Below are 25,593 nucleotides of genomic sequence, written 5' to 3' on the forward strand. Positions count from 1 at the left end.
GGTGGTCATTGATAAACCATGAAAATATGTGTGGTTGGGTTGGGTGAATATTAATGATGTGGAAGATGATGTGGAGGAGATATAAATGAATTAAATATTGAAAAAGTGGATGATTGGGTTGGGTTGGAGGGTTGGTGATAAACATGGTCTAAAAGACGTGACCTTGGATTATAGAGACCTTTTCAATTTGAAAAAAAAAGGAAATCGTCTTTCACGGCCATCTTGTGGCTCTCCACATTCTCTTTCCATCCAAAATTCACCCAACTGTAAATCCTGATTTCACACAGTTAATACAAAAAAAAGGGTAAAATCTAAGTCGCAAAAATGCTCTGCGCTGCTGCAAATGTAGACATCTTTCGTTAAAATCCACTACAAAAGGAAATATTCGGAGCCTTTATCTTTGAGCGCGTATATTATATATACACTCCTCACTCCCACACTGCAATCTTCTTCCTCGAGGGCTGAATCATTCAGTCCTGCTCTCCGGCGCTTCGTGTATGGGCCAATCAGTCCAGTTGATGCTGTTCTGTGTTGAAAATTTTCAGAGGCAGAGGTACGTAAAATCACACAGCTGATTTTTGTGTTGTTCGTTTATATCGCGCCTGCATTGAGGAATATGGAGAGGAAATTGTTGTTTGTGTTGTGTTTTTGGATTAGATCTTGCTTCGTAGATCCGCGCTGTTGAATTTCGTGCTTTTCAGTATTGGCTATGTTTTTTCCCCTGATTTCTAGGGATTTAGGAATGTCGAGAATTTTGTTGCGAGAACTTCTTAGATGTGTCTGGAAATGCGACCTGATTCGAAATGAGTTAGCGTATTTTAGATGGTTACTATTTTTGAAATCAAATTCAGCTGTTGAGCGGTTCTGTTTTACGCCTCTATTTTTGTATTCAAATCAGGTATCTTAACGGTGTGCATCTTAGCTTGTACCTTGCTTGCTCTATCTTGATGAACTTTGATGTTATTTTGATTGACCCGATCTTATTGTGTTTAGGTGTGCTATAACAAATAATTGAAGGATAGAAGTTGAAGCAATGGCTTTAGGGAAATACTCTAGAGTTGATGCTAGGAAATCGTCGTCAGGCTATTGTTCGACAGTCACAATTGTGGTTTTCATAGCCTTTTGTCTAGTTGGGGTATGGATGATGACGTCTTCCTCTGTAGCCCCTGGTGAGACTACTGATGTTTCACAGGAGAATAAAAGTGAGGAGAGAACACCTGCAACTGAGATCAGTGCAAAGAACAACAACGATGCTACCAACACTGATAATGTTCCAAATGATGATGCTAAACAAAAGCAGTTTGAGGATAACCCGGGGGATTTACCTGAGGATGCAACCAAAGGGGATTCAAATGCAAGCCAGGTGGAGAAAAATGATGTTCCTGAGGAGACAGATAAAACCACAGAGGAAAAGCCAGAAGAGAAATCAGCGGATGAAAAGAAAGATGGCGGAGAAGAGAAAGGAGATGGATCGAAAGATGATGAGAAAAATAAAGTTCAAGCGAATCAAGATTCCGAAGCTGGAGAAACTAAAGAAAGTAAATTAGATAATGAGAAGGCTGAAGAAGACTCAGGTAAAACAGATGGTCAGACAGAGGAGAAGGCGGACAAAGAGAATTCCACTGAGGAAAAGGAAAAATCCAATGATATGTTTCCATCTGGGGCCCAATCAGATCTGACAGATGAATCAACAACTCAAAATGGATCGTTTTCAACTCAGGCTGCAGAGTCAAAAAATGAGAAAGAAGCCCAAAAGTCATCTGCTTCTCAGGACCCAAGTAAATACAGTTGGAAGCTTTGTAACACAACAGCTGGACCCGATTACATTCCGTGCCTTGATAACTTGCAGGCAGTAAAGAAACTTAGAACAACTGGACACTATGAACACAGAGAGAGACATTGTCCAGAAAATCCACCTACTTGCCTTGTTCCCCTTCCTGAAAAATATCAACGCTCAATAGAGTGGCCTAAAAGTCGGGAAAAGGTACAACATTTTGTTGAAATTGTGTTATGCATTTAATTTGCTGCTTTTCTTCTTTACTAATTGACTTATGTCCCCTTCCACAGATCTGGTACCATAACATTCCCTACACCCAACTTGCAGATTTTAAAGGACACCAAAATTGGGTTAAAGTTACTGGTGAATACCTTACCTTCCCTGGTGGTGGAACCCAGTTTCCGCATGGTGCTCTTCACTACATTGACTTCATACAGCAGGTAATATATTATGTGCTTGATTATATCAGCCTGGTGTGCATCTCCCATTTTTTATAGTTGGTTTATACTTCGTATTTTTCTATGTATGAATCATCTTTGATATCACCATGGCACCACATATGATCTTAAAAAGTCAAATTATATTTTAGCTGGATTTGGTTTAGCAATATTAAATTGTAATCTTTTCATTCTTTGCCTAGTTTCTTTGTTGCTAATTTTTAGGCCATCTATATGCACACTATAAAAATTATTCATACTGTTGCATTCAACTTTTGAAAGAATAATTTGGACTGCTGATTGAGCACTCAAGAAACACAAAGCCTAATTTCACTGTCATTCTTTGATTGGTGTTTTCTACTTTTGTGGTTATAATAGTTTCTAACTTTTAGTTTTAACTTACTCCATATCATATGTTCTGTAGTCCGTGCCCGAAATTGCCTGGGGGAACCGATCCCGAGTGGTTCTGGATGTGGGCTGCGGAGTTGCTAGCTTTGGGGGTTTCCTCTTTGATAGGGATGTCTTAACCATGTCATTTGCTCCAAAAGATGAGCATGAGGCTCAGGTTCAGTTTGCACTTGAAAGAGGAATTCCGGCAATATCTGCTGTCATGGGTACCAAGAGGCTTCCATATCCTGGAAGAGTTTTTGATATCGTCCATTGTGCGCGTTGCCGGGTGCCTTGGCACATTGAAGGTACTTAATTCCTCCATTTGCTTATATACCTTTTGGTGACTTTCAAGAATTACTGATATGCTATGATCATTAAAATTTAGGTGGGAAACTTCTATTGGAGCTGAATCGCTTACTACGACCTGGAGGCTTCTTTGTTTGGTCTGCCACTCCCGTTTACCAAAAACTTGCTGAAGATGTTGAGATATGGGAAGGTACATTTTAGTTACTCTTCTTCAACGTTAAGCTAATATGTATCATTGATTGTTAACAAGTTGTCACTTTCTTGGTAATTTTGACAGCCATGAAGAAATTGACTAAAGCTATGTGCTGGGAAGTTGTTTCAATAACCCAGGACAGAATAAATGGAGTAGGAGTTGCGGTTTATCGCAAACCTAAGACAAATGAGTGCTATGAACAAAGGTCAAAGAATGACCCTCCCTTATGTCAAGATTCTGATGACCCGAGTGCTGCCTGGTATAGTTTTGCAAATCAGAATCTTTTTATTATGTCAATGTGATTATACACTGGTCTCTGAAGTTCAGAGGGTAACGTAGCATAACCAGATACCAGTTTATATTTTGACCTTTTACGTTGATATAATCAGGAATGTGCCTCTTCAAGCATGCATGCACAAAATACCTGTTGCTTCTTCAGAACGTGGATCTCAATGGCCCGAACAATGGCCTGCGAGGTTGCAGAAAGCGCCTTACTGGCTGTCAAGTTCGGAGGTCGGAGTTTATGGTAGACCAGCTCCAGAAGATTTTGTGTCCGATTACAAACACTGGAAACGTGTCGTAAAGAACTCATATCTACAAGGACTTGGAATAGACTGGCCTAATGTAAGGAATGTCATGGATATGAGAGCAGTCTATGGAGGGTAAGTAAGGGAAACGAAAAAGTTGACTTCAATTTTATACTCTTTAGGACATCTGCAGTCTTTCCTCCCTAATTTGCTTCCTCAATCTGCAAACAAATCCCTTTTTCCAATTTATTCTAGTTTAAAGAGGTCACTAATTTTCTTACTTGCCTGACACAATCATGTTTTTCATTGCTTAATTACTATGTTCTCTATGCTTTTGAAACTACTCTTCACATATGTTGGTGACATGTATTATAGCGCTACCGCCTCACTGTTTGCTGTACCCCACTTTGCAGATTGGCAGCTGCTATGAGAGAGATGAATATTTGGGTAATGAATATTATCAATATAGATGCTCCCGATACACTTCCTGTAATTTATGAACGCGGCCTATTTGGAATTTATCACGACTGGTGTGAATCATTCAGTACCTACCCAAGATCTTATGATCTTCTTCATGCTGACCACCTCTTCTCCAAGATTGAGAAAAAGTGCGTACACTTTGCCATTGTTTTGACACGCGAACTGCTGTATAATGCTTGATCTTCTAAATCTTGTCAGACTGGTCTCAACAGGTGTAATTTCATGGCCTTGGTGGCGGAAGTTGATCGGATTTTGAGACCCGAAGGAAAGATCATCATCCGGGACAAGGTGGATGTCATCACCGAGCTTGAGGCCATATTCAAATCTATGCAATGGGATATTCGCATGTCCGTCTCTAGGGACAAGGAAGGATTGCTTTGCGCTAAGAAATCTACGTGGCGACCTAAAGACGAAGAGAAGGTAACGTACGCCCTTTCTTGAAAAGCATACATTGTTTTCATACCAATGAGATTAGATATTTTTTGGTTAAATACTTGGCTTAAATAGCATATTTTTAGTTGTTTAGTTGGGTGATTTTTATGAAGTTTTGTCCCTGTGTCAATAGTGGTGGCCTTTGAAGGGCAGTCAATACAAACATCCCCTCTATTGTAAGGCCCACACCTTCATTCGACTGCAAATCACACCACTGTTATCATTCAAATGCAATTATTCTTACCAATCTTGTTTTTTCAATTTTCGTATTTGTGTTGTTTCATGTCGTGTGATTTTTTCTGTCCAGTTTCCACTGACCTTGTAATGATTTCTTGTCTCTTCACGAACATATTGATGGCTTAGCAGTATTTAAATTTTATAAATATTGCAAATTTCAGTGTTTAGATGCATCATTTTTTGCAAGAAATTCAGTGTTTCATAATTTATAAATTTAAGTTGATAGGAAGAAAAGACTAAAGGTCAAAATTGGTCCTGAATATATGCACATTTTACGATTTTGGTCACAGACATTAATGTTTGGATTTTTGCATCCCAAACATTTCAACTAGGATCATAATCGGTGACAGTTCCGTTAAATTGTAACAGACGACATTTTTAAACCCGATTTTGACTAAATTAAGCTGTTAAGTATGATTACTAACTTCCTAATTATATCCTTAATTATTATCATAAGATATCATTTAAAAATACAAAAGAAGTATATTAAAAAAGAAAATGAAATAGAATGAAAATTTAAACAAAGTGAGTGGGTTAACACTTATACAATTTCCGAAACAAAATTCGAAACATCTCTCACCCTCCCACTCTCACTTCGACGAAACCCTTGTTCTCTAAGCGGCTATCGGACGACGAATCATATTCCTGGACGACGACGCACGAGAGCTAACCTAGTTCTCGACGAAACCTTGTTCTCGACTAACCTTTGTTTCTCGACCGAATGAAGAAACCCTAGATGCAGAAGGAGAACGATAAGGAGAAGGAGAAGAGCTGGTACGTCTACGACTCCTACTTCCGTTGCTACGGCGACCCCTGCGACTGCCAGTCAGCTCCTCCGGATGAAAACACATCTGGTCCTTCGACTAAAAATCCACCTCTTTTGAGTCACCGAATCCGACGGAAAATCGATCGCAACCACCACCTGCGTCTCTGATATGCTCGGATTTTGCACTGGCATTTATTTAGTCTGTTTTGAGTGTCAAAGTTGCATTACATGTTCATTATTTGCATATTTTTATCTATTTTGGTATTTTGACATGTTTTGCGAGAAATGTGCAACATAGGCCTAAAAATATAGCAAAAAGTCAAATATGGAAATCTGGAGTATTCGAGCTAGCCAGCGTCCGGTGCAGCTCAACCAGCGACCGCTGTCCCCGTAGCGGTTCGCTTCAGAAAATAGAGCTAAAAAGAACACGCTCATCAACCACTGAGAAGTAACACGCTCATCAACCACTGAGAAGTACGCAACGACGGCTGATCGAGAGACAGAAGCTACGGGATGATTTGCAGCAACTGCTAAACAAAGTACAGTGACCCGCTAGGAAAACGAGGCGCACAGAAATTGCCCTATTTTCTCTCTAAGACTTACCATACTATGTTGAATATTTGCCATAGTAAGGGACACGACTTGGAGGCTATAAATACTCCCTCAAGCTTCATCAAAAGAACCTTTTGCTGCATAATTTTCAGAGCATAATGTTAAAGAGTTCCTTCCACTGTTCATCAAGATCCAAGGTGTTTGAAGTGTGGATTCAAGAGAAGATCTAGACTACAAGATTCAACCTTTGGGTTCTATTGATTTAGTTTTTATGTTTTCTATGTTTTTCCTACAAACTATGTGTTTAACTTATTTCATTATGTGTAACTAAACAAATAGAATTCTAGGGATGTGTTAATAGCGACTTTGGTTTATATAGTTCCTATTTATTTAATATATGTTTTGCTCATTACTTTGCTTCTATTCTAAGTGTTGGATAATTACTTCATGTTTGAGTGACACATTCTATGATGATCTATTGACGTGCAACATAATCGTGAGAGGAGGTTTGCAGGTTAGAAGAGGTTAGTTGACGTTAGAATTAATTCCCCTTAAAACGGTACTGTTAATTGAGAGTGAGAACATTAGGAGTCTTAGGAGCTTTTAGGAGTTACAAATCTAGGATTGACACCCTTAGTGTAAATAGTATAAATAATGGTCAGTACCGGATATCGATCACTGAGAAAACTATCACAGACTGTCTATCTTCTACTAAGCTTCTTCTACTATTTGGAAAAACAAAGGTTATGGGATTTCAAAAGTAAAATTTGTAAAATAAAGAAAGCAAGTAAACAATTGCAGAAAAATCACAGAGATAAAATAGATGAGATACGAGAATTCCAGGGATGTGCTTTCGTAGTTATGGTTTATACAAGTTCCAACTACAACACCCTAGCACATTCATACATTACTAGAACGAGTTGGATGGCGAAAATGAGAAACATTCGTCGAGACGGTATAGGGCAACTACCGATCTCAATGACCCAGATGGGAAGTTGGGATTCGCTTCAATTGCAATGAATATTTTATTGACCTTATCCGTCATCAAGCAGTGTTGCAGGGAAAGATAGTAAGGTTGAAAAGAATGACAAATTCGGTGCATGGCGCATTGCAGAGGGTGATCATGAGCAAGAAGAATCCCACATGTCCATGGTTCGTGTAGATATCGTATAGGGTTGCCCTTGGTTTTTTGCAGATTTCCTGCCTCCGTAATCAACACAAATGTAGCGGGCCGTCGTTTAACCATGGATGTGCAAATTCTAAGTATCTAAGCAAAAAATACAAAGAACATATCCGGGTCTTCCCTGGTATGAATGTGGGCTAGTTCATCAAAAAGGTGCACTCCGACACGAAGAACACCATTTCTTCTGGAAAAGCAAAGCGGGCTATGCAGCACGCACGAAAGCTGATTGAAGTGGACTTCGTGCGACAATACAAGCGTTTGCACGACTACAGGGCTGAGATTCTACGGAGCAACCCCCGAAGCACTGTTGTGTTATCAATCCATCGTCTAAGTGATGGCACTGACAAGTTCAAAGCCATCTATATTGCCTACGCAACATGCAAGACATCGTTCAAACTTCACTGACGTCGCTTGGTAGGACTAGACGGGTGCCATCTTAGAGGTCAAGGCAATGGAATACTTCTGACAGCCATCGGGATCGACCTGAATGACCAGATTTTTCCCATCGCCCATGCTGTGGTACGCATTGTAAACATAGAGACTTGGACATGGTTTCGGGGGCTTGTAGTGATGGATTTGGAAATTACCGACTCTAACATATGGGCGTTCATCTCAGATAAACATAAGATAAGATAAGTAAGGTTTTTGTGTATCTTATAAAATATGATTCTTGTGTAATCATAATAGGATTTCTATGTATATACGCTGATTTTATTTTGTCATTTTCTTTGTTGGCAGGGGCTGATTGCCGCTATGAGGTCCTGCGTCTAACATGCTGAACACTGGATGTGTGTTTGGCACATGCATAACAACTTTAAAAAATAGTTTCCGTCATCAAAACTAAAGGACAAAATCTGGAAGGCGGCTCAGGCGACCAACACCAACGGGTTTGACAATGCGATTGAGGATATTAATAAGCAAAATCTCAGAGCATACAAGTGGCTAATGGAGCACACAAGAAATGAGAACTAGAGTCGAGCCTTCTTCGAGTTCGATGCAAAATGTGACATCCTTGTCAATAACATTTCTGAATGTTATAACAAGGTGTTACTGTTTGCTCGCGAGAAGCCACTGTATGGGATGCTAGAATGCATTCGCATGTACCTGATGAACAGGTTTACTACTAGGAGCAAAATGGGCGCCAGAATGGAGGATGTGTTCGGCCTGGATATGTTCTTTGTATTTTTTGCTTAGATACATGGAATTTGTACAGCCATGGTTAAACGATGCCCTGCCACATTTGTGTTGATTGAAGATGCGGGAAATCTGCCAAAAACCAAGGGTAGCCCTATACGATATCTGCACGAACCATGGACATCATCTTGCTCTTGATCACTCCTCTGCAGTGCACCATGCACCGAATTTTGTCATTCTTTTTCAACCTTAGTCTATTTCCCTGCAACACTGCTTGATGACGGATAAGGTCAATAAAATATTCCTTGTAATTGAAGCAAATCCCAACTTCCCATCTGGGGTCATTGAGATCGGTTGCTGCCCTATACCGTCTCGAAGAACGTTTACCATTATCGTCAAACAACTCTTTCTCATCTTCGGTTCCTGAACTTGGTGACTCACTTGGAAGGTGATCATTGTCGCAAGTATCTCCCATATGGTCATTCACCATCTCATCCACTAACTTCTTCCACCCTTTAACTTGCGCAGCCATGATCACATCTTCCTCATGGTCACTAAGGTCGTAGTCGCTATCAATGAAGGAAGGATCTTCGGCTGGATCATCCTCAGCAACTCTAGACCGGACTCCATCAGTCGCACAAAGTTTACCCTTCCCCTAGCCTTCTCAATCCCCTTCCCCTTCCTAGTATCATTCTCAATCTCCTTCTCCTTCTCAGTAGCCGTAGCCTTCTCAGTCTTCTTCTCCTTTCCAATACCCATAGCTATCTTAGTCTCCTTTGCCTTGCCCTTACCAGAAGAAGTACCAATCTGCCTATCTCCAACACTCTGCCCATGTGCAGCACATAACACCTAAACACTATACTGGCCAAACACTGCACAAAATACCGACCATTCGCAGCACATCCCTACACACTATACTGACCAAACATTGCACACAATACCGACCATTTGTAGCACATAACCTACACACTATACTGACCAAACACTGCACACAATATTGACCATTTGCAGCACATAACAATACACACAATACTGACCATACACTGCACCCACACACTTTTTAACATGATAAAATATTTTTTACCTTCCAGAGGTGGGGGGTCTGACTATGTAACTCCTCAGTAGCTTCCAATGCAAACAAGTCCACTACACCTTTATACACTCGTATTTTAGCCATCTCAATTGATGGGTTTTGTCAAAGAAACTCACCCACCCTTCATTTAAATCCATCCCCGACTTCAAGTAGTAATAGTCTAAACACATAGCTTCTCGAGAAAATCATTGACTTCCAATTTAGACCACTTGTCTAGATCACACTTGCTCATGTACTGAACATTCCCACCAGCATACTTCTTTCCCCATGTCTCAACCAATTGACCGGAGTAGTGGACTCATGTTGTTAAGGTTCCATCTATATTAAACACATATCATATCAGTCCTAAACATTTACAAAGAGAATAAGAATTTTTGAATTGGTCCCACCAGGCCTTGTCCCCCAACAACATACCTTTAACACTACAAAAAAAAGCATAACATACTCACCCTAAAAAAAGGAATAAACTCCACATGTTCTCCCACCATAAAAAAAACCCACTTGTTCCCATAGCACATACCATTTACAATAAAGAACAAACCATTCACACACCCAAATGAAGCTGGAAAACCACACCTCTAATTATAACAGAACACACACTCAATCACATGTTCCCCCACCACCAAACCATTCACAATAAATAACAAATCATTCACACACACCCAAAAAAGTTGAAAACTATACAAACACACAACAAATCCACACCCCTAATCTGGATAAAAGCTGAAAAAACCCCCAATCCCCAATCAAAATACTCATACTCATGCTTGGGGACCACAACAAACAACAAATCCAATGTCCCCCAAAAACACAAACCCTAAATAAAAGTATGAGTTCACCGTCAAACCCACAATCCACATTCCCCAATAAAAATATTTATAATCATGCTTGGGGACCAAAATAATCAACAAATCCAAATGTTCCCCCAAAAAGTGAAACCCATTAAAATGAAACAACCCTAATCTATATAAAACGAGATACATTTCCAAGCACTTTTAATAAAAATTTCACCTTCACGATAAGCAGTCGGGGGCCGTGGATTACGTCTCGGAGGTGGTGGAGTTTGAGTCGAAGGTGGTGGTCACGGTCGATTTTCCGTCGGATTCAGTGCATTTTCTCTCGGAGGAGGTATATTTTTAGTCGAAGGACTAGCTGTATTTTCATCCTGAGGAGCTGGCTGACTGTGTACCACCTTCTTCCTCCTCTCGAACTTCCACCGGTAGCTGATAAGGCTCGTTTCATGCATTCTGTGGCAAAACTACACCCAATTTTGTGATCTAACGTACAAATATGAGCCAGGTGTGTGTGAAAGTCTGACATATTCAAATAATGAACTGATCAACTGGGCGGATGAATGGATCAAGAAGAAGGAGTCAAATTTGTTGCGCAAACGGCTCAAGTCAGATCACATGGCATGCAATAGGAGCACCCTACTAGGAGATTGAGCGTCACACAAGAAAGATCCCCAAAGGCGAAGGGTAGGAAAGACTTTTCGAAGGACAGTTCCCTAGGGATTAAGACCTCACGCCTTCCTATAAATTGAAATAGAGAAGGAGATAGGAGGCAGCTTCCAAGCTCTTGACACTCAACATGGTGCAGCTCTCTCCTAGGGCTAAATAGGAGCTCCCAACACTCCAAACTCTAAAATTCCGTCACATACACACTTGGTTCCTAGTTTAGTTTAGTTTAGTTTAGTAGTGGTTTGGTGTTGGTTTTATCACTTCTCTCTTTTGGTTCTGTAATCCCGCTTCGAGAAGAGGCGATGAAACAATTTTTGTTTTTGGTTTTGTTTACTTTCAGTTTACGATTTGATGCTGCAGACTATGGATGTTTGATTCAGTAATAATAGTTTAATGATCTTGGTTCACGTTGAAAGCTTGTTTACCATGTATGAACTCTCTGATCTATGTTTGATTTCCGATTAATGATGCATATCTTAGCTCAGGTGTTTCACTACTGTCAATTTTGTTGGATCTGATCTGTTGAATCCTCCTTGATTGCGAAGAAATAGTGGATGGAATGTGTTAGGATGTTTAGATCTGGTTATTTGCAGTATGGTAGAGTAGATTTAAGCATGTTTATGTTGATTGAAAATGTGATCGTGCCTGATTTGTTTCGGTAGGCATAGATCTGAAGTTTAGTTTCGAATTCTGCATGAGTATGAGTAGGTCAGTTCGTCTACGTGTTCATAGTCGTCTTTTTCTGCTTTGATTTGGAGTTATGTGTTAGTCTTGTGAGCTTGTTCCTTCATGCTAAGTTTGTTAGGATGAAATTCTCTCCAGATCTGATTTACTCTGTTTTTAAATTTGATTGTATGAGGAAGATGAGTTCGTTAGAAAAGTTTCGCTTTATCATACATTTGGCAGAGCTCTGACACCAGCTCACTTTTATTTTGTTTGGCTATTTCAGGAAAACGTCGTACAAGTTTATAGATTAGAATAAGTTGATCAGTTTAGCTTAGTTAACCTCTCAGTTTGTCACAACCCTCAGTAATCTCAACTTAACCCACTTTAGTGAAGCGCGACAGCAGCCATCCCCAACTTGTCCGCAACCAATGTAGAACACGTCCTCTTTGTGGGATTCGACCCTTACTTCCCTTTACTGAGTATTAGTATTGTGGGTTAAGGTTTTGAAATAGCTCTTGAGTTCCTTCGTTCGCACAAGATGAGTTGGAAATAAGTCAAGTTGATCAATCCAATTGCTCACTAGATCCATTAACAGACATCTGCAGTGAAGACATTCATCGATCAGTTGGATCAGTTTGGATTTCCAATTTGATCAATCCACAACGAGAGGAGTACTAGGAACACAACAAAGAGGGAGTGAAGCAAGCTATTCAGTAGCCACAAGGGTCGCAGTAGCAATGGAAGTAGGAGTTGTAGACGTACCAGCTCTTCTCATTCTCCTTCTTGTCCTCCTTCTCCTTATCGTTCTCCTTCTCTGTCTAGGGTTTCTTCGTTCTTTTGGTTAGGGTTTCCTCGTTCGGCCGAGAAACTAGGGTTAGTCAAGAACAAGGTTTAATCGAGAACTAGGTTAGCTCGTGCCCCGTCGTCCAGGAACATGATTCACCGTCCGATTGTTGCTCGGAGAACAAGGGTTCCATCGAAGGGAGAGGGGGAGGGTGAGAGACGTTTCGAATCTTGTTTATTAAATTGTCAAAGTGTTAACTCACTCATTTTGTTTAATATATCGTCCTATTTCATTTTCTTTTTTTATATATTTGTTTTGTATTTTTAAATGATAACTTATGATAATAATTAAGGATATAATTAGGAAGTTAGTAATCATTACTTAACAGCTTAATTTGTTCAAAATCAGGTTTAAAGACGTTGATTGTTACAATTTGACGGAATCGTCAATTTTGGACCGATTGTGATCCGGGTTGAAATGTTTGGATTGCAAAACATAATTTTTGGGACCAAAATCGTTAAATAAGCATATGTTCAGGACAAATTTTGGCCTTTACTCGGAAGAAAAGAAATCTTCAAAATTTATAGCGCTGCTAAATTTACGCAAACTACTCTTTCACTCCCACGCCCTCTTCGTTGTTTCTGTAAATATTTTGTGAAATTCGTATTCACTTCGGTCCCCTATTAATTATCCACTCTTGTCATTTTCATCCACCCCCATTAATTTTTCACTTTCACTTTTTACTATAAATGGTAAGTAGGTCTCACATTTCACTAACTCATTTTACTCACATTTTACTATAAAACTAATATATAAAGGTGGAACTCTTATTCCACTAATTTTATCAAACCACTTTCTTTTACATTTTTTAAAACCCGTGCCGGATCTAAAATGGACATTATTGGGGGACAGAGGTAATTCACACGAGTTTCGCATGTTTTAAAGGCCTAGATTTTGCTAGTTTTAAATGTCAATCATGTAGATTATGTTTTTAAGTTGCATAAGTTATACATTTTGTATTTTGACTTGTTTGTTGAGAAATGGTAGAAAAAGACAAAAAGAAAATAAACAAAAATATCGAGGTGCAGCTGTTATAGTTCAAGCCCATTCTGCCAGCGATATTAAAATCTAACCAGTTCCCACTACATACCATTCTCTTATTCTGCGAAAGAGCTTCGCGTGGGTACCTTGAACATCTACTCAGAGTTTTGTGAAGAAAGTTATGCCTATTTTACGAACGTCGTGCAGTGCAGTAAAAAACTTACGGAAATTAGGTGGAAATTCAATGAAAGAAAGAAAGAAATCGTTGCCTTGTGAAGCCAAATCTCTCCTATTATTTGAAGGATTTGAAAATACCATATTTTCGATTACTTGGAGGACACAATTTACCATGTCTAAACCTTTTTCAAGTCTATATAGACCCCATAACCTAATTCATAATATTCATCTCAAAACCTTCAATCCTACTCCCTCTCTATATTTCTTCAATCCCATATTCCACATATAATTCATCCATCTTCCATAGGAACGGAGCTGTGCAGATCCAGGCAAGAGAAAACTGAAGACTGTATAATTCAAATTTGGGTTTTGTTTTGTTTTACTTTATGTCTAGTACTTTAATTGTTGTTTTTACTTGTCTATGAGTAGTAAACATCTTTTGTGGAATTTTTGGTAGACATGCTATGATTATAAGTTATTTATTTAATTGATTTTCCTTGTTAGCTCTTATAGTTATTTCAATTTCTCTTGTGCTTATATGTTTGTTTGATTGGTCATCTTATAAATGTATGTGGATTCTACTACAATAATCGGGGGATGAGTAGTTTAATTTTAAAGAGGAGAAATAGACGTCTTTGCCAATAAAATCGAGAGATTTGCGCCTTTGATGAAGCAAATTATCTTGTGAGCTTTTAGGAGTTGTTGCCTTAGTTCTAGTAGGAGACTTCGTTGCTAGGTAGTTGTAAAGCCCGCATTTTTCCCTTCTTTTGGGATACTTTTTTTTAATTTTATCGTCCTTGTTTTGTTTCGACAATCGATGGGTATGCATTTTCTTTTTTCGATGGGTCGACGTGTGTTTTGAATCGTGCTGTTTGGAATCTCGATAAATGCTATGGATTATGTTATTGAGAAATTAGAAGTTACTTTCGCGAGTACTTTGAATAACACCAAAGTACTAAAAACAAAATACTACAAATTATTTAATTTTCGTCGTCGACAAGATAAAAGAAAAAGAAACTCAATGTTTGGGCCTATCATTTTTGTTTATCTTATTATAGCTATTGTATTTCTTTTAGTTGGAACCAATTGCGAGAAGCCCAATAATCAATTCTTTGTTCAAATCCTGCAGTGAAATTTTGGTCAAATATATTCTCCCAACCCCATCACCATACGGTTTCTCCCATATCTCCACCAACCTTAAAAATCTCCAACCAAATACTCTCTATTAACTCCATATATAATTGATTTTATGTCAAATATCCATGTCAATCTCATCCCTTCAATTTATCAATCTAACAGTTTATATGGCTCCATTTTATCTTTTTTTTAATGATTATAATAATCATAAAAGGGTAAGGATGGTATTGATATATTTGGCAGTTAATCAGTTTCCATGATTCACGTTTTTTAGCAAGATTTATTTTCCCTTCTATAAATGAAACAAAATCAAAATCAAAATCACAGAATACTCTTCCGTAATCACAACCTCTGCACCATCCTTCAGCATCTCAAGAGTATTTCACGGTTACCAACGATGGAAGAATGTAAATAATGTTTATGCACACGATTTTTGTAGTGAATTTACGTTTTACAAATTGTTGCAATTTTGGTAAATTACAGATCAACAGAAAGATTAATGAATAGCTTAATTTGCATTACATTCAATCCTCTGCTATTATCAACGATGGGAGAATGTAAATTTCGATTTAGGTTTATCAAGTTTTAGTTATTTCTATGATAATTTTATGTATTTACAGTGACTTGCGATGACGGAGTGTTATGCTTGAAAGCGGAATTGTCTATTAAAAATTCCATTGTTCAATGATGGATGCAATTGAATGTGTATGTATTGATGCAATTGAATGAGAGTGAGTGATCACCAGATTTTGAGGAGAATTAAGATGTTGCTATTTGTGTTTTTGTTGCATTCTATGTTCTTGCGTGAACTATTGAAAAGGTGGCAGCAATTAATATTTTGTGGATATAATGTAGTCATAAACTTCCAGTATATAATGTAAACATTGTTATTCGTGTAATGTACTATACATTGTTAGCAATTCATCGGGTTAGGATGTAGTACCCACTCACAGACGAAACAATCACCAATGGCATGGAGTTTAAATAGTTCCCCTAGGGGTTTAGTAACCTATGGGCTAGGGTATAGTACCACCACATGCATTGAGTTTCGTTTTTTAAGTGTGTTTTGGATTTCATACAGTAAATAATGTACGAAAATTGGCCTTTAATGTACATGCGTCATACTAAATGATGTACATGTGTAAGGATTTAATATTTGGTGGGAGTTGAAGTTTGAATCATTCCCCTAGGGTTTAGCAATCCATGAGGCTAGGGTATAGTACCATCACAAGCATTGGATTCATTTTTTATGTGCGTTTTGGATTTAATATAGTAAATAATGTACAAAAATTGGCTTTTAATGTGCATGTGTAATACTAAATGATGTACATGTATAAGGATTAAATGTTTGGTAGGAGTTACATCCATACCCTTTGGGTTTTGTAATCCATGGGGCTATGTTGTAGTACCGACTCACAAACGAAACTATCACCAATGGCAAGGAGTTAAAATCATTCCTCTAGGGTTTAGAAATCAATGGGGCTAGGGCATATTACCAACACATGCATAAAATTTCTCTTTCTCTGTTTTGGACTTTAAACGGGAAATAATATATGAATATAGTCTTATAATGTACATGCCTAACATTATTAATGAGTTTTCGTTCATTATTCAATAGTGAACGACTACTTTAGTTATGTGTTTTATATACATCATTCGTTTAGGCAGTGAATGACTACATTATTTACAATTGAATGACTACATTATTTAAAGTTTTCCTTCAGTATTTACAAGTGAATGACTACATTAGTTATGACTTGTGTGTACCTCTTCCAATTATTCTATTACAATGGTATATTACTATGTCATAATGCATTACATTATTGTTCCTTATGTGTACATTACCAACATACTTAATAAATAATGTATGCATTTTAATACAATTGATGTACTATTCAGTGAATAATGCACACAATGCTATCATTAATGTATAAAAGTCAAATTGTACATTAAAACATAAATATTATAACCAATGTAAACATGAATATTATAAATAATGTAAACTCTTGGCGTGGCAGCACGCTCAGCCTCCCTATCCGCCGCAATTTCCTCCTCTTTCATCTCCTTTCGGTATTGTCTAATTGCTACTATGGGAATGAAATCTTCCCAAGAATTAGCATCACCATCAACTACTCTTGCCCTCTTGGACCCTATCCTGTACAGAAGTACATAGAACATGGAAGATTACAAATCAACTACGTAATGATGTATTTCACACATGTATTAAAATATAATTCTGTTGAAAGCGCATAATGTTGCATCACAATCTAAATAATGTATATACACAACAACATGAAGACGCACCTCGTTTACATTATTGCTATTACTAGCATACATTAGTGTATAAAGACTGTTGTAATGTACTAATTGGGGTTAATAATGTAACGTGCAGCACAAACACTTTGCATAACACAACTCATACGCATGACTACAATGTTAACAAACATGCAATACAATATTATCGGTTGTCTATTGGATAATGTATCAGACAGTGGTTAATAATGAAACAAAGAATGTCAACACACAACTTAATCAGGGCGCATTCTAAATTACATTACTAACAACGATACTATACATTATTTCATGCTTACTAGTTGACAATGTACCTCATTCTTGTTAATAATGTAACACATGGCACTGATTTTGCTATAGACACATAACTCCCATCAGACAGACAATACACAATGAAACAAAGCACCACAACTCATGCCCATCGTCACTTCACAACATCAAAACCAGGGACTAGTTCAAACAAACAACCCAAAGCAAACAAACAAACAAAAACTACCCAAAGTTTACTGAATAATGTAAATTACCTTATTCCCGACAAAAACCAAAGCTTCAGACCCCTGCCCTTACTTACTATGATCCAATCTCTGCGCCTCGGTATCTTAAGGCACTGGTTAGGATGAACCAGCTGGGATATCCTAACTTCCGGTTCCGACGTAGAGATGCGGATTGATCCAGCTTCTTTGGTGGTTGGCTTTGATAATTTTTTGTTTCTCCCTCATATGTATTTAGTCAGCTTTTTCCCACTTGATAGCACGGAGGATCTCGACTTGTGGGACCTCTATTTGGCTTCTTCATGTTCTTGCTTAGATCCTAGTCACTTTTGGGCTAAGACATGTTGTTAGAACTTTTTATTTTGATCTTATTTGCGGGTTGGAGGTCTGCCTAAACCTCCCTCCTACAAAGGGCGCTTTTGATTAAAAAAAAACTACAAAATTGTTAATTTTCACGAAAATTCTAGAATTCGTATCAATAATTTAAATATAAAAAAATTGAACCCTTAAATTCGAGCAATCTATTCAATAATGTATACGGGGGTTGGTTGATAGAATCAAGTGTGTATATTACCTTAAAATCGTCGTACAGTGAAAGCCCGAAATGTAGATTTCTGGCCAGCGACAATTGCAGAAGTCAATTGATATTGCCGCCGCCATGTTTAGAGGATTGCTGCACTTTGCCGGTCGTCGAAAGTTTTTTTTTTTTATATTTCAATGACCGAATGCCGCCTCCAAATTTTCAGAAGACGAAGAGTCGACGGAACTAGGGTTGAAAATCGAGAGAATGTTGAAATTAGGTTTTCTTCGATTGTGGAAAATGGGATATAGAAATCGAGAGTGAGAGTGGTATGTGGAAGGTTGTTTGACATGACCATGTAAATTAAATGGCGGAAATGCCGCTCCTTCCGTTATTAAACTGAATTATGATTATGATGTTCCAATTTTACCCTCATAATGTAGCCACGGCCTCTTAATAATGTAACATGGAGTATCATCTGTACAATGCATCTCATCCGCCCATAATTTTGATCTAAAGGTTATTATTAATTTTGAGCGAGCTTAACACTAAGGGGCCATTAGAACCATAGTACACCCCTCTATATATATATATATATATATATATATATATATATATATATATGATTGTGATCAAGATAGAACCATTCTTAAACGTAGAACCATTCTTAAACGTAGAACAAATGCCAAACGGAGGTCGTTAGATCTTTTAATCCAATGGTGTTGATTTGCACAGCAACTTCCCATTACAACCAAAACTATTATTAATGGGTGAATGCAGAGAAGTGAAAAAATAAAGCATGCATGGACTCTTCTTCGTTTCATTCATTCTTCCATCAACATGTGAGTTTTTTCACATGTTGAGTCCGGAATGTCGTGAAAACATAGTCTAATATGTATGATTTTTAATCTTGACCGTCATTTTTTCCTCACCCAATGAATAAAATATGTAGAGTTCTAGGTTCTACACTTAAGAATGGTTCTATCTTTAACGCATATATATATATATATATATATGTATAGGAGTGTTCATATCTATAATTGAAATTATATCAAAAATCAAATTAAATCATAGTCATTGGATCTTGTGATGTAACCGTTAGATTAATGTCACGTGTCATCTAATAAATTGTGTAGTGTAATAATGTAGCTCGGCTATAACGTAACACGTTTTAGTCTAATAATGTAAATTGTGTAGTCTAATAATGTAGCTAGGCTATTAATGTAACGCTTTTAGTGTAATAATGTAGCTTTGATTTTTTACAGGATTTCACTCCCCACAATCTCAGCCAATTATCAACGCCATTTCCAGTGCAGTTTTCCTCCCTTCCAACAAAGGTATAATCTTTCACTTCAATTCAGTGTATACAAATTCTCTAGATATTAAATTCATAGCACCATATTTTCTTGTCACAGTTGAGAGGATTAATCGAGTGACCTATGAATCCAAATTCTTTCCTGCAATCTCAATTTTATTCTTTCGTGCTATAAAGGTATACTCTTACCTCAATTTCGTGGCATAATTGCATATTCACAGTTGCCCAACGAATTGAAATTTTTGAAACTGTTGAATGATTTGTGCTTGATAAAGTCTCCATCTTTAACGCCATTAGAAGCTATCCTCTTGCTTCTTCTTAATCTCAACTCTTGGGAATCCCTTTCTGCCCAATTAATAATTGAAATTAAATAATTGGAATCTTAATTAAGGTTAGATAGGGAGGGAGAGCGTGAGTTATAGTGGAGAGATATAAACTGATCTGTTTGAACTAAGGGTCTGTTTGTTATCCATGTTGGCCCAACGTATGTTAGGATGTTGTAACCTCCAATAGCAGGTTTGGTGTTTTTGTTAGTAATCTTTGCCATCTGTTTGGTTGTACAGACACATATCCCCACCCCTATGAATAATCCGTTTGGTAAGCGATTACGAAACTATAGATACACATTTGCGGTCCCGGTTCTATCCTCGGTTTTTTTTTAAAATGCCCAGATTGCCCTCATTCCCCTTTTGGCACTGAATTCCAATTTTATGTCTAACCCTACTGCCCGACCCCCAATTTCATATCTTCCCAACTATTGTGGTGGCGATGGGCGTCTTCCTGCTTATCGGCTCGTCTGAAGTTCGGAGATTATGTATGTCGGGTATGCGAGTGTACATTGACCTACTTGTAGGAAGACGCCCAGTGTACAATGACCTAATTGTAGCTTCAAACATAATCCCAGGTACGTATGTCGGGTATGCGAGTGAACAATGACCTACTTGTAGCCGCTGAGAAATTCGGAGATTATGTATGATTTTGTCGTAAAATGGTTTTATTACCGATCATGTTAAATTTTTTTTTGAATTTGAGAGAGAGTGTTGAAGACGAAGCTCATTAATGCTTTCAAATTCGGCAATAGGTTTATTTCAAGCATTACTTACTTGCTTTGTTGCCAAGTATTCGCTAGTGTTTTGTTTGAGGTAATTTTAGCGAATCTGCAGCCATATATAGTTAAACGAGTACTTTTTGGTTTAATTAGTTTGTTTGCTGCAAGACATACGACGCTCTTCTCGCAGCTATCATTTGCTGTTATGGCGTCTCAACATCACAGCGGTAATGACACCGACGGCAGTCCATTACCAGAGGGTAATGCCTTCATCTTACCGCCTTACTCTTCGTCGTAGCTACAGACGTGCTAGATAACTATTTTTTCTGTGCAGGTTGCTCTGATATGATAACGAACAAAGGCGTAATAGCACCCGGCGCTAGACGTTGTTGGACAGAACGCGAGGATGCCATCCTTTTGGCAGCTATGAAGGAGTTGGCTGCCACCGGCTGGAAGTCGGATAATGGTTTCCGTTCAGGGTATCTAACCCGTGCACTGGAGGCACTGAAACGTGAATTTCCAAAAACTTATATTGTTGTTCATCCTCACATAAAGTCGAAAATCACTTCTTGCAAGAAGAATTACTTGGTTTCAATTCGGATGGTGAGCACAAGATAGATATCGACGATGAACAATGGTCACAAGTCGTGCAGGTAATATTGTTCACAATTGACAAGTTTTAATTAGTTGTTTAGGTATATGTGTTGATATCATTTCCTGAATTTTGTGTGCAACCAACAACATATTTTAGATGCTTCGTGGATAAATGCCAAGAAGTTTTTATTATTGCCAATTTGATTTGTTGATATCATGCCACTGGCTTGTATATATTGCTAACACGTCAATTGAAATGTCTTGGTTTTGTACTTGTTTGATTATCCATTTTTATTTGTGGTTGTTTCAGTCATTAGTATGGTGATGGAATTGGTTTGGTGCTTATAGTTCATTGTAGTACATGCACATTTTATTGATTTTGTCACTATTGATTTGCCAATTTTATAAAATAGAGCACTGTACAAAAAATATTGGAGCTAGGCCGTGGGAGAACAAACACACACTGAAGTTTAGGCCTTATGCATACTTTTTTCTAAGTTGTGATAGTCATGCACCTGTAACAAAACTATTATAAGCCCCTCTTACCATGTGCATGCTTCATTGTGGGTGTAAAATCTGTAATTTGTGTTTGTTTTACCAAATGTGGCAGAAAGATAGCAATGCCAAGTATATGAGGAATAAGTCGTGGCCTATGTTGAGTGACTGGAAGGAGATTTTCGGCAAGGACCGTGCAGAGGGGTTTAAGGGCATGGACACTGGCGAGGCGGTGCAAAAGATTTATGGTTCAAAGGTTGCTGTGGGTAAAAGTTCAGCGAAGTCTTCCCCAATTACCTTAGAGGAACTCTTCCCTGATGAAGTTTTCCCGAGCGGTGTTCTGCCGGAGATGGTAGATGAGAGCACTTCCGCACCAGCGCCTGTGCGTGTAAATCCGAGGGTGCAAAACAAAACACCGAAGAAGAGGAAGACTAAGGACAAGATGGACAGTGTCCTGGAGCTGATGAATCGCATCCACGAAGACACCAATGAGCGGCTGAAGGACATCTCTACCCGAATTGGTTATGAGTTTGATCTAAGCACGAAGAGAACTGAAGTCTTCAATCAGCTGAATGGGATGCCCGGGCTGACCATCAAGCAACAATTTTATGCCGCGAAAAATTTAGTCAAGGAGCCTGAGCTTATGGATCTGTTTAGAGGTTTGGATGACTTGGCGCGACCGACATTTGTGTTCGACCTTCTAGAGACAGATGGAATGATTTGAAAATGGTTGTGTCTGCGTCTTTTTGGTTATTTTGTTATATATCATGGTTTAAACCTTGATCCATGTAGCTATCAAGTTCGTTGTCCTTTTAAGTGTGTAATATGACACCCTATTTTGGCGTTTAACATGGGGATGCATTGACAATGGTTGTATTTTGTGTTATTGCTTTTATCACTCATGAAATTGTGCTTCTAATGGCCAATGCGTACAATGGTTGTCTTTATTTTTATCTTTGGTAATCGTATAGAATACTTTTGATTGCCTTGTTATGTTACCATTGGCAAGATCTTGGAAGCAAATAACCAATACTTTGAAATGTTTCTCACAGTGCACTGAACTTTCTAGTGTTAACATTAAGTGGAAACAAGAACAGACAATACCTAAGTGGTTATTTTAATACACAATGGAAAATTCGCACAACACATTGTTCAAAAACATAAACAAACACAACAAACCACACCAACAACAACGAGCCGTGGCACAAGGAAAATACACACGCTTCTTAAGGACGATCAAACCATACATAAAACTGGATGTCCTGAGCATCGACGAGCTCAAAGTGGCAACGAACACCAGGGAACAACGCGTTAGCATCTTTGAAGAGGCGCCAACCATGCTTGACCCAGATCTTGCCCGGGCTATACTTGAGTAGGAGCCGCCATGTTTGCCCGTCAACAAGAAAATGCACGACATTTTGCTGTGGGGCGGAACGCAGGTGGACTTGCCAAAAGTCAATGGGTATTTCTATAGTTCGCTTGGTATTTGACTTGGTCAGTTTCAACGTCCATGTGGGATACTTGTCGTCATCAACCGCACCTCTATCATCGTCGTAATCACTGTCGTCGGCTGAGTCGGATTCTACGCCGGATGGGGGATTATCGTCCGATGATTCAATGTCAGGGGTGTAGACCTCATTGTCCTCTTCCTCCTCTGTCAACACTAATTCACAAATATGTTCTAAAACTGAAATAAGAAAAACGGATGCAGCTACACAAGATACTCACTTTCGAGATCACCGCGTGGCGGGCAACCGGTCCCCGACTTGTATCTTTTTACGTGGAAAATGCCCACATCGACTAGGGTGAAGGTTAGTTTCTAACCATGGGAAATATTATTCCCACGCCAGAATTCCGACCACCCAACGCAAAAGTGGCATCCACTGGCTATTTGCATCAGGCGGACTTGCCACCGGGTTCCATTCGGCATCACGAGTTGACAGTCGAACGGCAGGTCATTACCATATTCCGCAACCCATTGTGGAGGTAGACGCTACACATAAGAAACACATGGAAAGGTAGTTCGATGGACCTAGTTTGAGAATGTGAAAAGTCGAAAATCACTTTGAAGCATACCAATTCCTCTTTGTTGCGAGAGCCGGAAAACACTTTGATGAAGAAAGGACGCCTATGGTATTCACCGTAGGAGTCGTCATCCGCCATAGCTAGCTATGAAGTAGTTGAACATAGTGAGGCATTGGATATCATATTTATTGGCCTTGTTCCTCTATCAAGACCCACTCCATTTACTACTATGACAATCCACGTCAATGGCAAAGGCTGCAAGAAAGTAGGAGCGGTTGGTTTGCATTAGATGAATGTATTAAAAGGAAGACTGTATCCATTGGTATACACTGTGCGTGGAAGCGTGTATCCATTCGTTTACATAAATGAAGCAATTGAGGTTGAGCTAATAATTCAAGGTAAGCTCAATACATCATACGACATGTGTTATGCTCCCAATTATACTAAGAGCCTATTCTATTTACTTGAACTGACTGTTAGTTTTCATATTATTACATATTCATTAGTACATGGTTAGAACGTGAAATAAGTACAAGAGTATATTGCGAATACGTCCAATGTGCCTTAAAGTGGTTATTTTTCATAGTATTACATATCCATATTCTATTTGACAAACATTAACCCAAAAATACCATACATTAAACCCATTCATCACACAATCAAAGCAAGTTTATTGAAAATTTGCCATGATGAGCGTACACAACCTTCATTATCACCTACATTATGATACTAAGCGTCTTACTAAAACTGCATACATACAGATAACGTAATTACTTCCAACGAAGTTAGGGACGCTCAAACCACACTTGAAATTGGACAACAAAGGCATCAACGAGCTTGAAATAGCAACGCACCCCTACCACTAGATTATGATCGTGTTTGAAGCGAGCCCACCCATGCTTCGCCCATATCTTCCTCGAGTTGTGTTTGAGTGTACATAGCCACATCCCCCCTTCGATCACCAGATACACTCCCGCTTGTATTACCCCCATCGGGATATGGCGTTGCCAAAAGCCATATGGGATCTCAAGGCTGCGATTGATGTTAGTCGGGGTGAGCGTAATTACAAATGTAGGGAAGCCGTCGATGTTTAGTGCCCCTCTATCGTCCACGTAGTCGTCATCCATTGTTGTCTCAGATTCAGTCCCCGATGGCACGTAATCATCGGACGTATCGATGTCCGGGCCGTGGCTACCTTCCACATCGTCGTCTTCAACAACTACAAATAAAATGAGTTTGTGTATTAGTCCCAAATGAACAAACTAGATGATTTCAAGTTGGATTACCGCCAGCGTCTCCCTACAGGGGAAAATGCGTTTCGCTATCAAACCGTTTAACATTGAAAATTCCTACATCCACCAAAGTGAAGGTGAGATGATCGTCGTGTACAACGCCGGTAGCACGAACAAACTCTCTCCATCCGGATGAGAAGAAGAACCCATTGGCAAGCTTTAGAATTCGCACTCTATAGCGTATTCCATTCGGCCAAACGAGCCTGCAGTCGAACGGTAGGTCATGCCCGTTAATCCCGACAAATTTGTCTGGAAGTCGCTGCATGTTATAAGTTGACGTGAAATCAAAATTCGGCCAATGTCATTTGTAATATATCAACACATAAAGCCACATACCATGTCATCATGGAATCGCCCCTGGTGGAAAACCATCATGAATGCGGGGAGTCGTTGGTAGTCCGGGTCGACGTTCGGGACGGAGTTAGAACCATCATCTTCCATTTTTCGGTTGTGTGTGATGCAAAGTTGCCGTAGTTTTCGACTAAGTGTGGAGTGTTGTCTATCCGTCTAGATACCTATTTCCTATATAGCCTTCTAATGGAGAAGACAACCTTATGCATTAAAGAGAAAGGGTGAGGAAGGTGGAGAAAATTTATGTTCTCTGAATCGGTGGTTGAGCAAATAGTCTTGGCGTGTGAAACTAGGTATGCATTGCTTCGTCGATAACTTGATGGTAGTTGGGAGTTGAATTACAAAGAACAAACAATATTAATGGGGCTGATTATATTAAATTCATACAGATATGGGTG

The 25,593-nt window shown here is 38.8% G+C and overlaps 4 protein-coding genes and 1 long non-coding RNA gene across 9 annotated transcripts; 2 read left to right on the forward strand and 3 right to left on the reverse strand.

Moving 5' to 3' along the window:
• The first annotated feature begins 336 nt into the window (after window positions 1-336).
• Window positions 337-4,803, forward strand: LOC121756110 (probable methyltransferase PMT26). Its single transcript, XM_042151571.1, has 9 exons — window positions 337-553; window positions 994-1,984; window positions 2,068-2,217; window positions 2,639-2,909; window positions 2,990-3,100; window positions 3,188-3,362; window positions 3,493-3,765; window positions 4,044-4,238; window positions 4,323-4,803. The coding sequence occupies exons 2-9, from the start codon at window positions 1,034-1,036 to the stop codon at window positions 4,549-4,551; spliced, it is 2,355 nt and encodes a 784-aa protein (XP_042007505.1). The 5' UTR covers window positions 337-553; window positions 994-1,033; the 3' UTR covers window positions 4,552-4,803.
• An 11,863-nt stretch (window positions 4,804-16,666) lies between these two features.
• LOC121755039 lies at window positions 16,667-19,885 on the reverse strand. Of its 3 annotated transcripts, XR_006040607.1 has the most exons (4): window positions 19,580-19,885; window positions 18,130-18,321; window positions 17,589-17,959; window positions 16,667-16,927 (listed from the first exon to the last, which is right to left on the reverse strand). It is a non-coding gene; the product is annotated as an uncharacterized LOC121755039 (long non-coding RNA). The 3 variants fall into 3 exon arrangements; XR_006040605.1 differs by having other exon boundaries at window positions 17,589-18,321; XR_006040606.1 differs by lacking the exon at window positions 19,580-19,885 and having other exon boundaries at window positions 17,589-18,416.
• Window positions 19,886-20,132: 247 nt separating this feature from the next.
• On the forward strand, window positions 20,133-22,446 carry LOC121755038. 2 transcript variants are annotated; one of them, XM_042150320.1, is made up of 4 exons: window positions 20,133-20,294; window positions 20,607-20,698; window positions 20,773-21,091; window positions 21,643-22,446. In XM_042150320.1, exon 4 carries the CDS (start codon window positions 21,664-21,666, stop codon window positions 22,249-22,251), a length of 588 nt encoding a protein of 195 aa, XP_042006254.1. In that variant the 5' UTR covers window positions 20,133-20,294; window positions 20,607-20,698; window positions 20,773-21,091; window positions 21,643-21,663; the 3' UTR covers window positions 22,252-22,446. The 2 variants fall into 2 exon arrangements, with proteins under 2 accessions (XP_042006254.1, XP_042006253.1); XM_042150319.1 differs by having other exon boundaries at window positions 20,136-20,294; window positions 20,592-20,698.
• Window positions 22,447-22,591: 145 nt separating this feature from the next.
• LOC121755015 lies at window positions 22,592-23,768 on the reverse strand. Its single transcript, XM_042150301.1, has 2 exons — window positions 23,256-23,768; window positions 22,592-23,190 (listed from the first exon to the last, which is right to left on the reverse strand). Coding segments are annotated over exons 1-2 (438 nt in total). The 5' UTR covers window positions 23,257-23,768; the 3' UTR covers window positions 22,592-22,753.
• Window positions 23,769-24,199: 431 nt separating this feature from the next.
• Window positions 24,200-25,390, reverse strand: LOC121754927 (putative B3 domain-containing protein Os03g0619850). 2 transcript variants are annotated; one of them, XM_042150214.1, is made up of 3 exons: window positions 25,181-25,390; window positions 24,906-25,103; window positions 24,200-24,771 (listed from the first exon to the last, which is right to left on the reverse strand). In XM_042150214.1, exons 1-3 carry the CDS (start codon window positions 25,283-25,285, stop codon window positions 24,643-24,645), a joined length of 432 nt encoding a protein of 143 aa, XP_042006148.1. In that variant the 5' UTR covers window positions 25,286-25,390; the 3' UTR covers window positions 24,200-24,642. The 2 variants fall into 2 exon arrangements, with proteins under 2 accessions (XP_042006148.1, XP_042006149.1); XM_042150215.1 differs by having other exon boundaries at window positions 24,856-25,103.
• Window positions 25,391-25,593: the final 203 nt, after the last annotated feature.

This window comes from Salvia splendens, chromosome 11 (genome assembly GCF_004379255.2).
Source record: "Salvia splendens isolate huo1 chromosome 11, SspV2, whole genome shotgun sequence".
Lineage (NCBI taxonomy): Eukaryota > Viridiplantae > Streptophyta > Magnoliopsida > Lamiales > Lamiaceae > Salvia > Salvia splendens.

Coding starts and splice junctions, on each gene's coding strand:
- LOC121756110 (XM_042151571.1), top strand. CDS start 1,034: ATGGCTTTAGGGAAATACTCTAGAGTTGATGCTAGGAAATCGTCGTCA. Junction 3,101..3,187: donor AGATGTTGAGATATGGGAAG/GTACATTTTAGT, acceptor TAATTTTGACAG/CCATGAAGAAATTGACTAAA. Junction 3,363..3,492: donor GATGACCCGAGTGCTGCCTG/GTATAGTTTTGC, acceptor TGATATAATCAG/GAATGTGCCTCTTCAAGCAT.
- LOC121755038 (XM_042150320.1), top strand. CDS start 21,664: ATGAGGAATAAGTCGTGGCCTATGTTGAGTGACTGGAAGGAGATTTTC.
- LOC121754927 (XM_042150214.1), bottom strand. CDS start 25,285: ATGGAAGATGATGGTTCTAACTCCGTCCCGAACGTCGACCCGGACTAC. Junction 25,104..25,180: donor GGCGATTCCATGATGACATG/GTATGTGGCTTT, acceptor TATAACATGCAG/CGACTTCCAGACAAATTTGT. Junction 24,772..24,905: donor TCACCTTCACTTTGGTGGAT/GTAGGAATTTTC, acceptor TTTTATTTGTAG/TTGTTGAAGACGACGATGTG.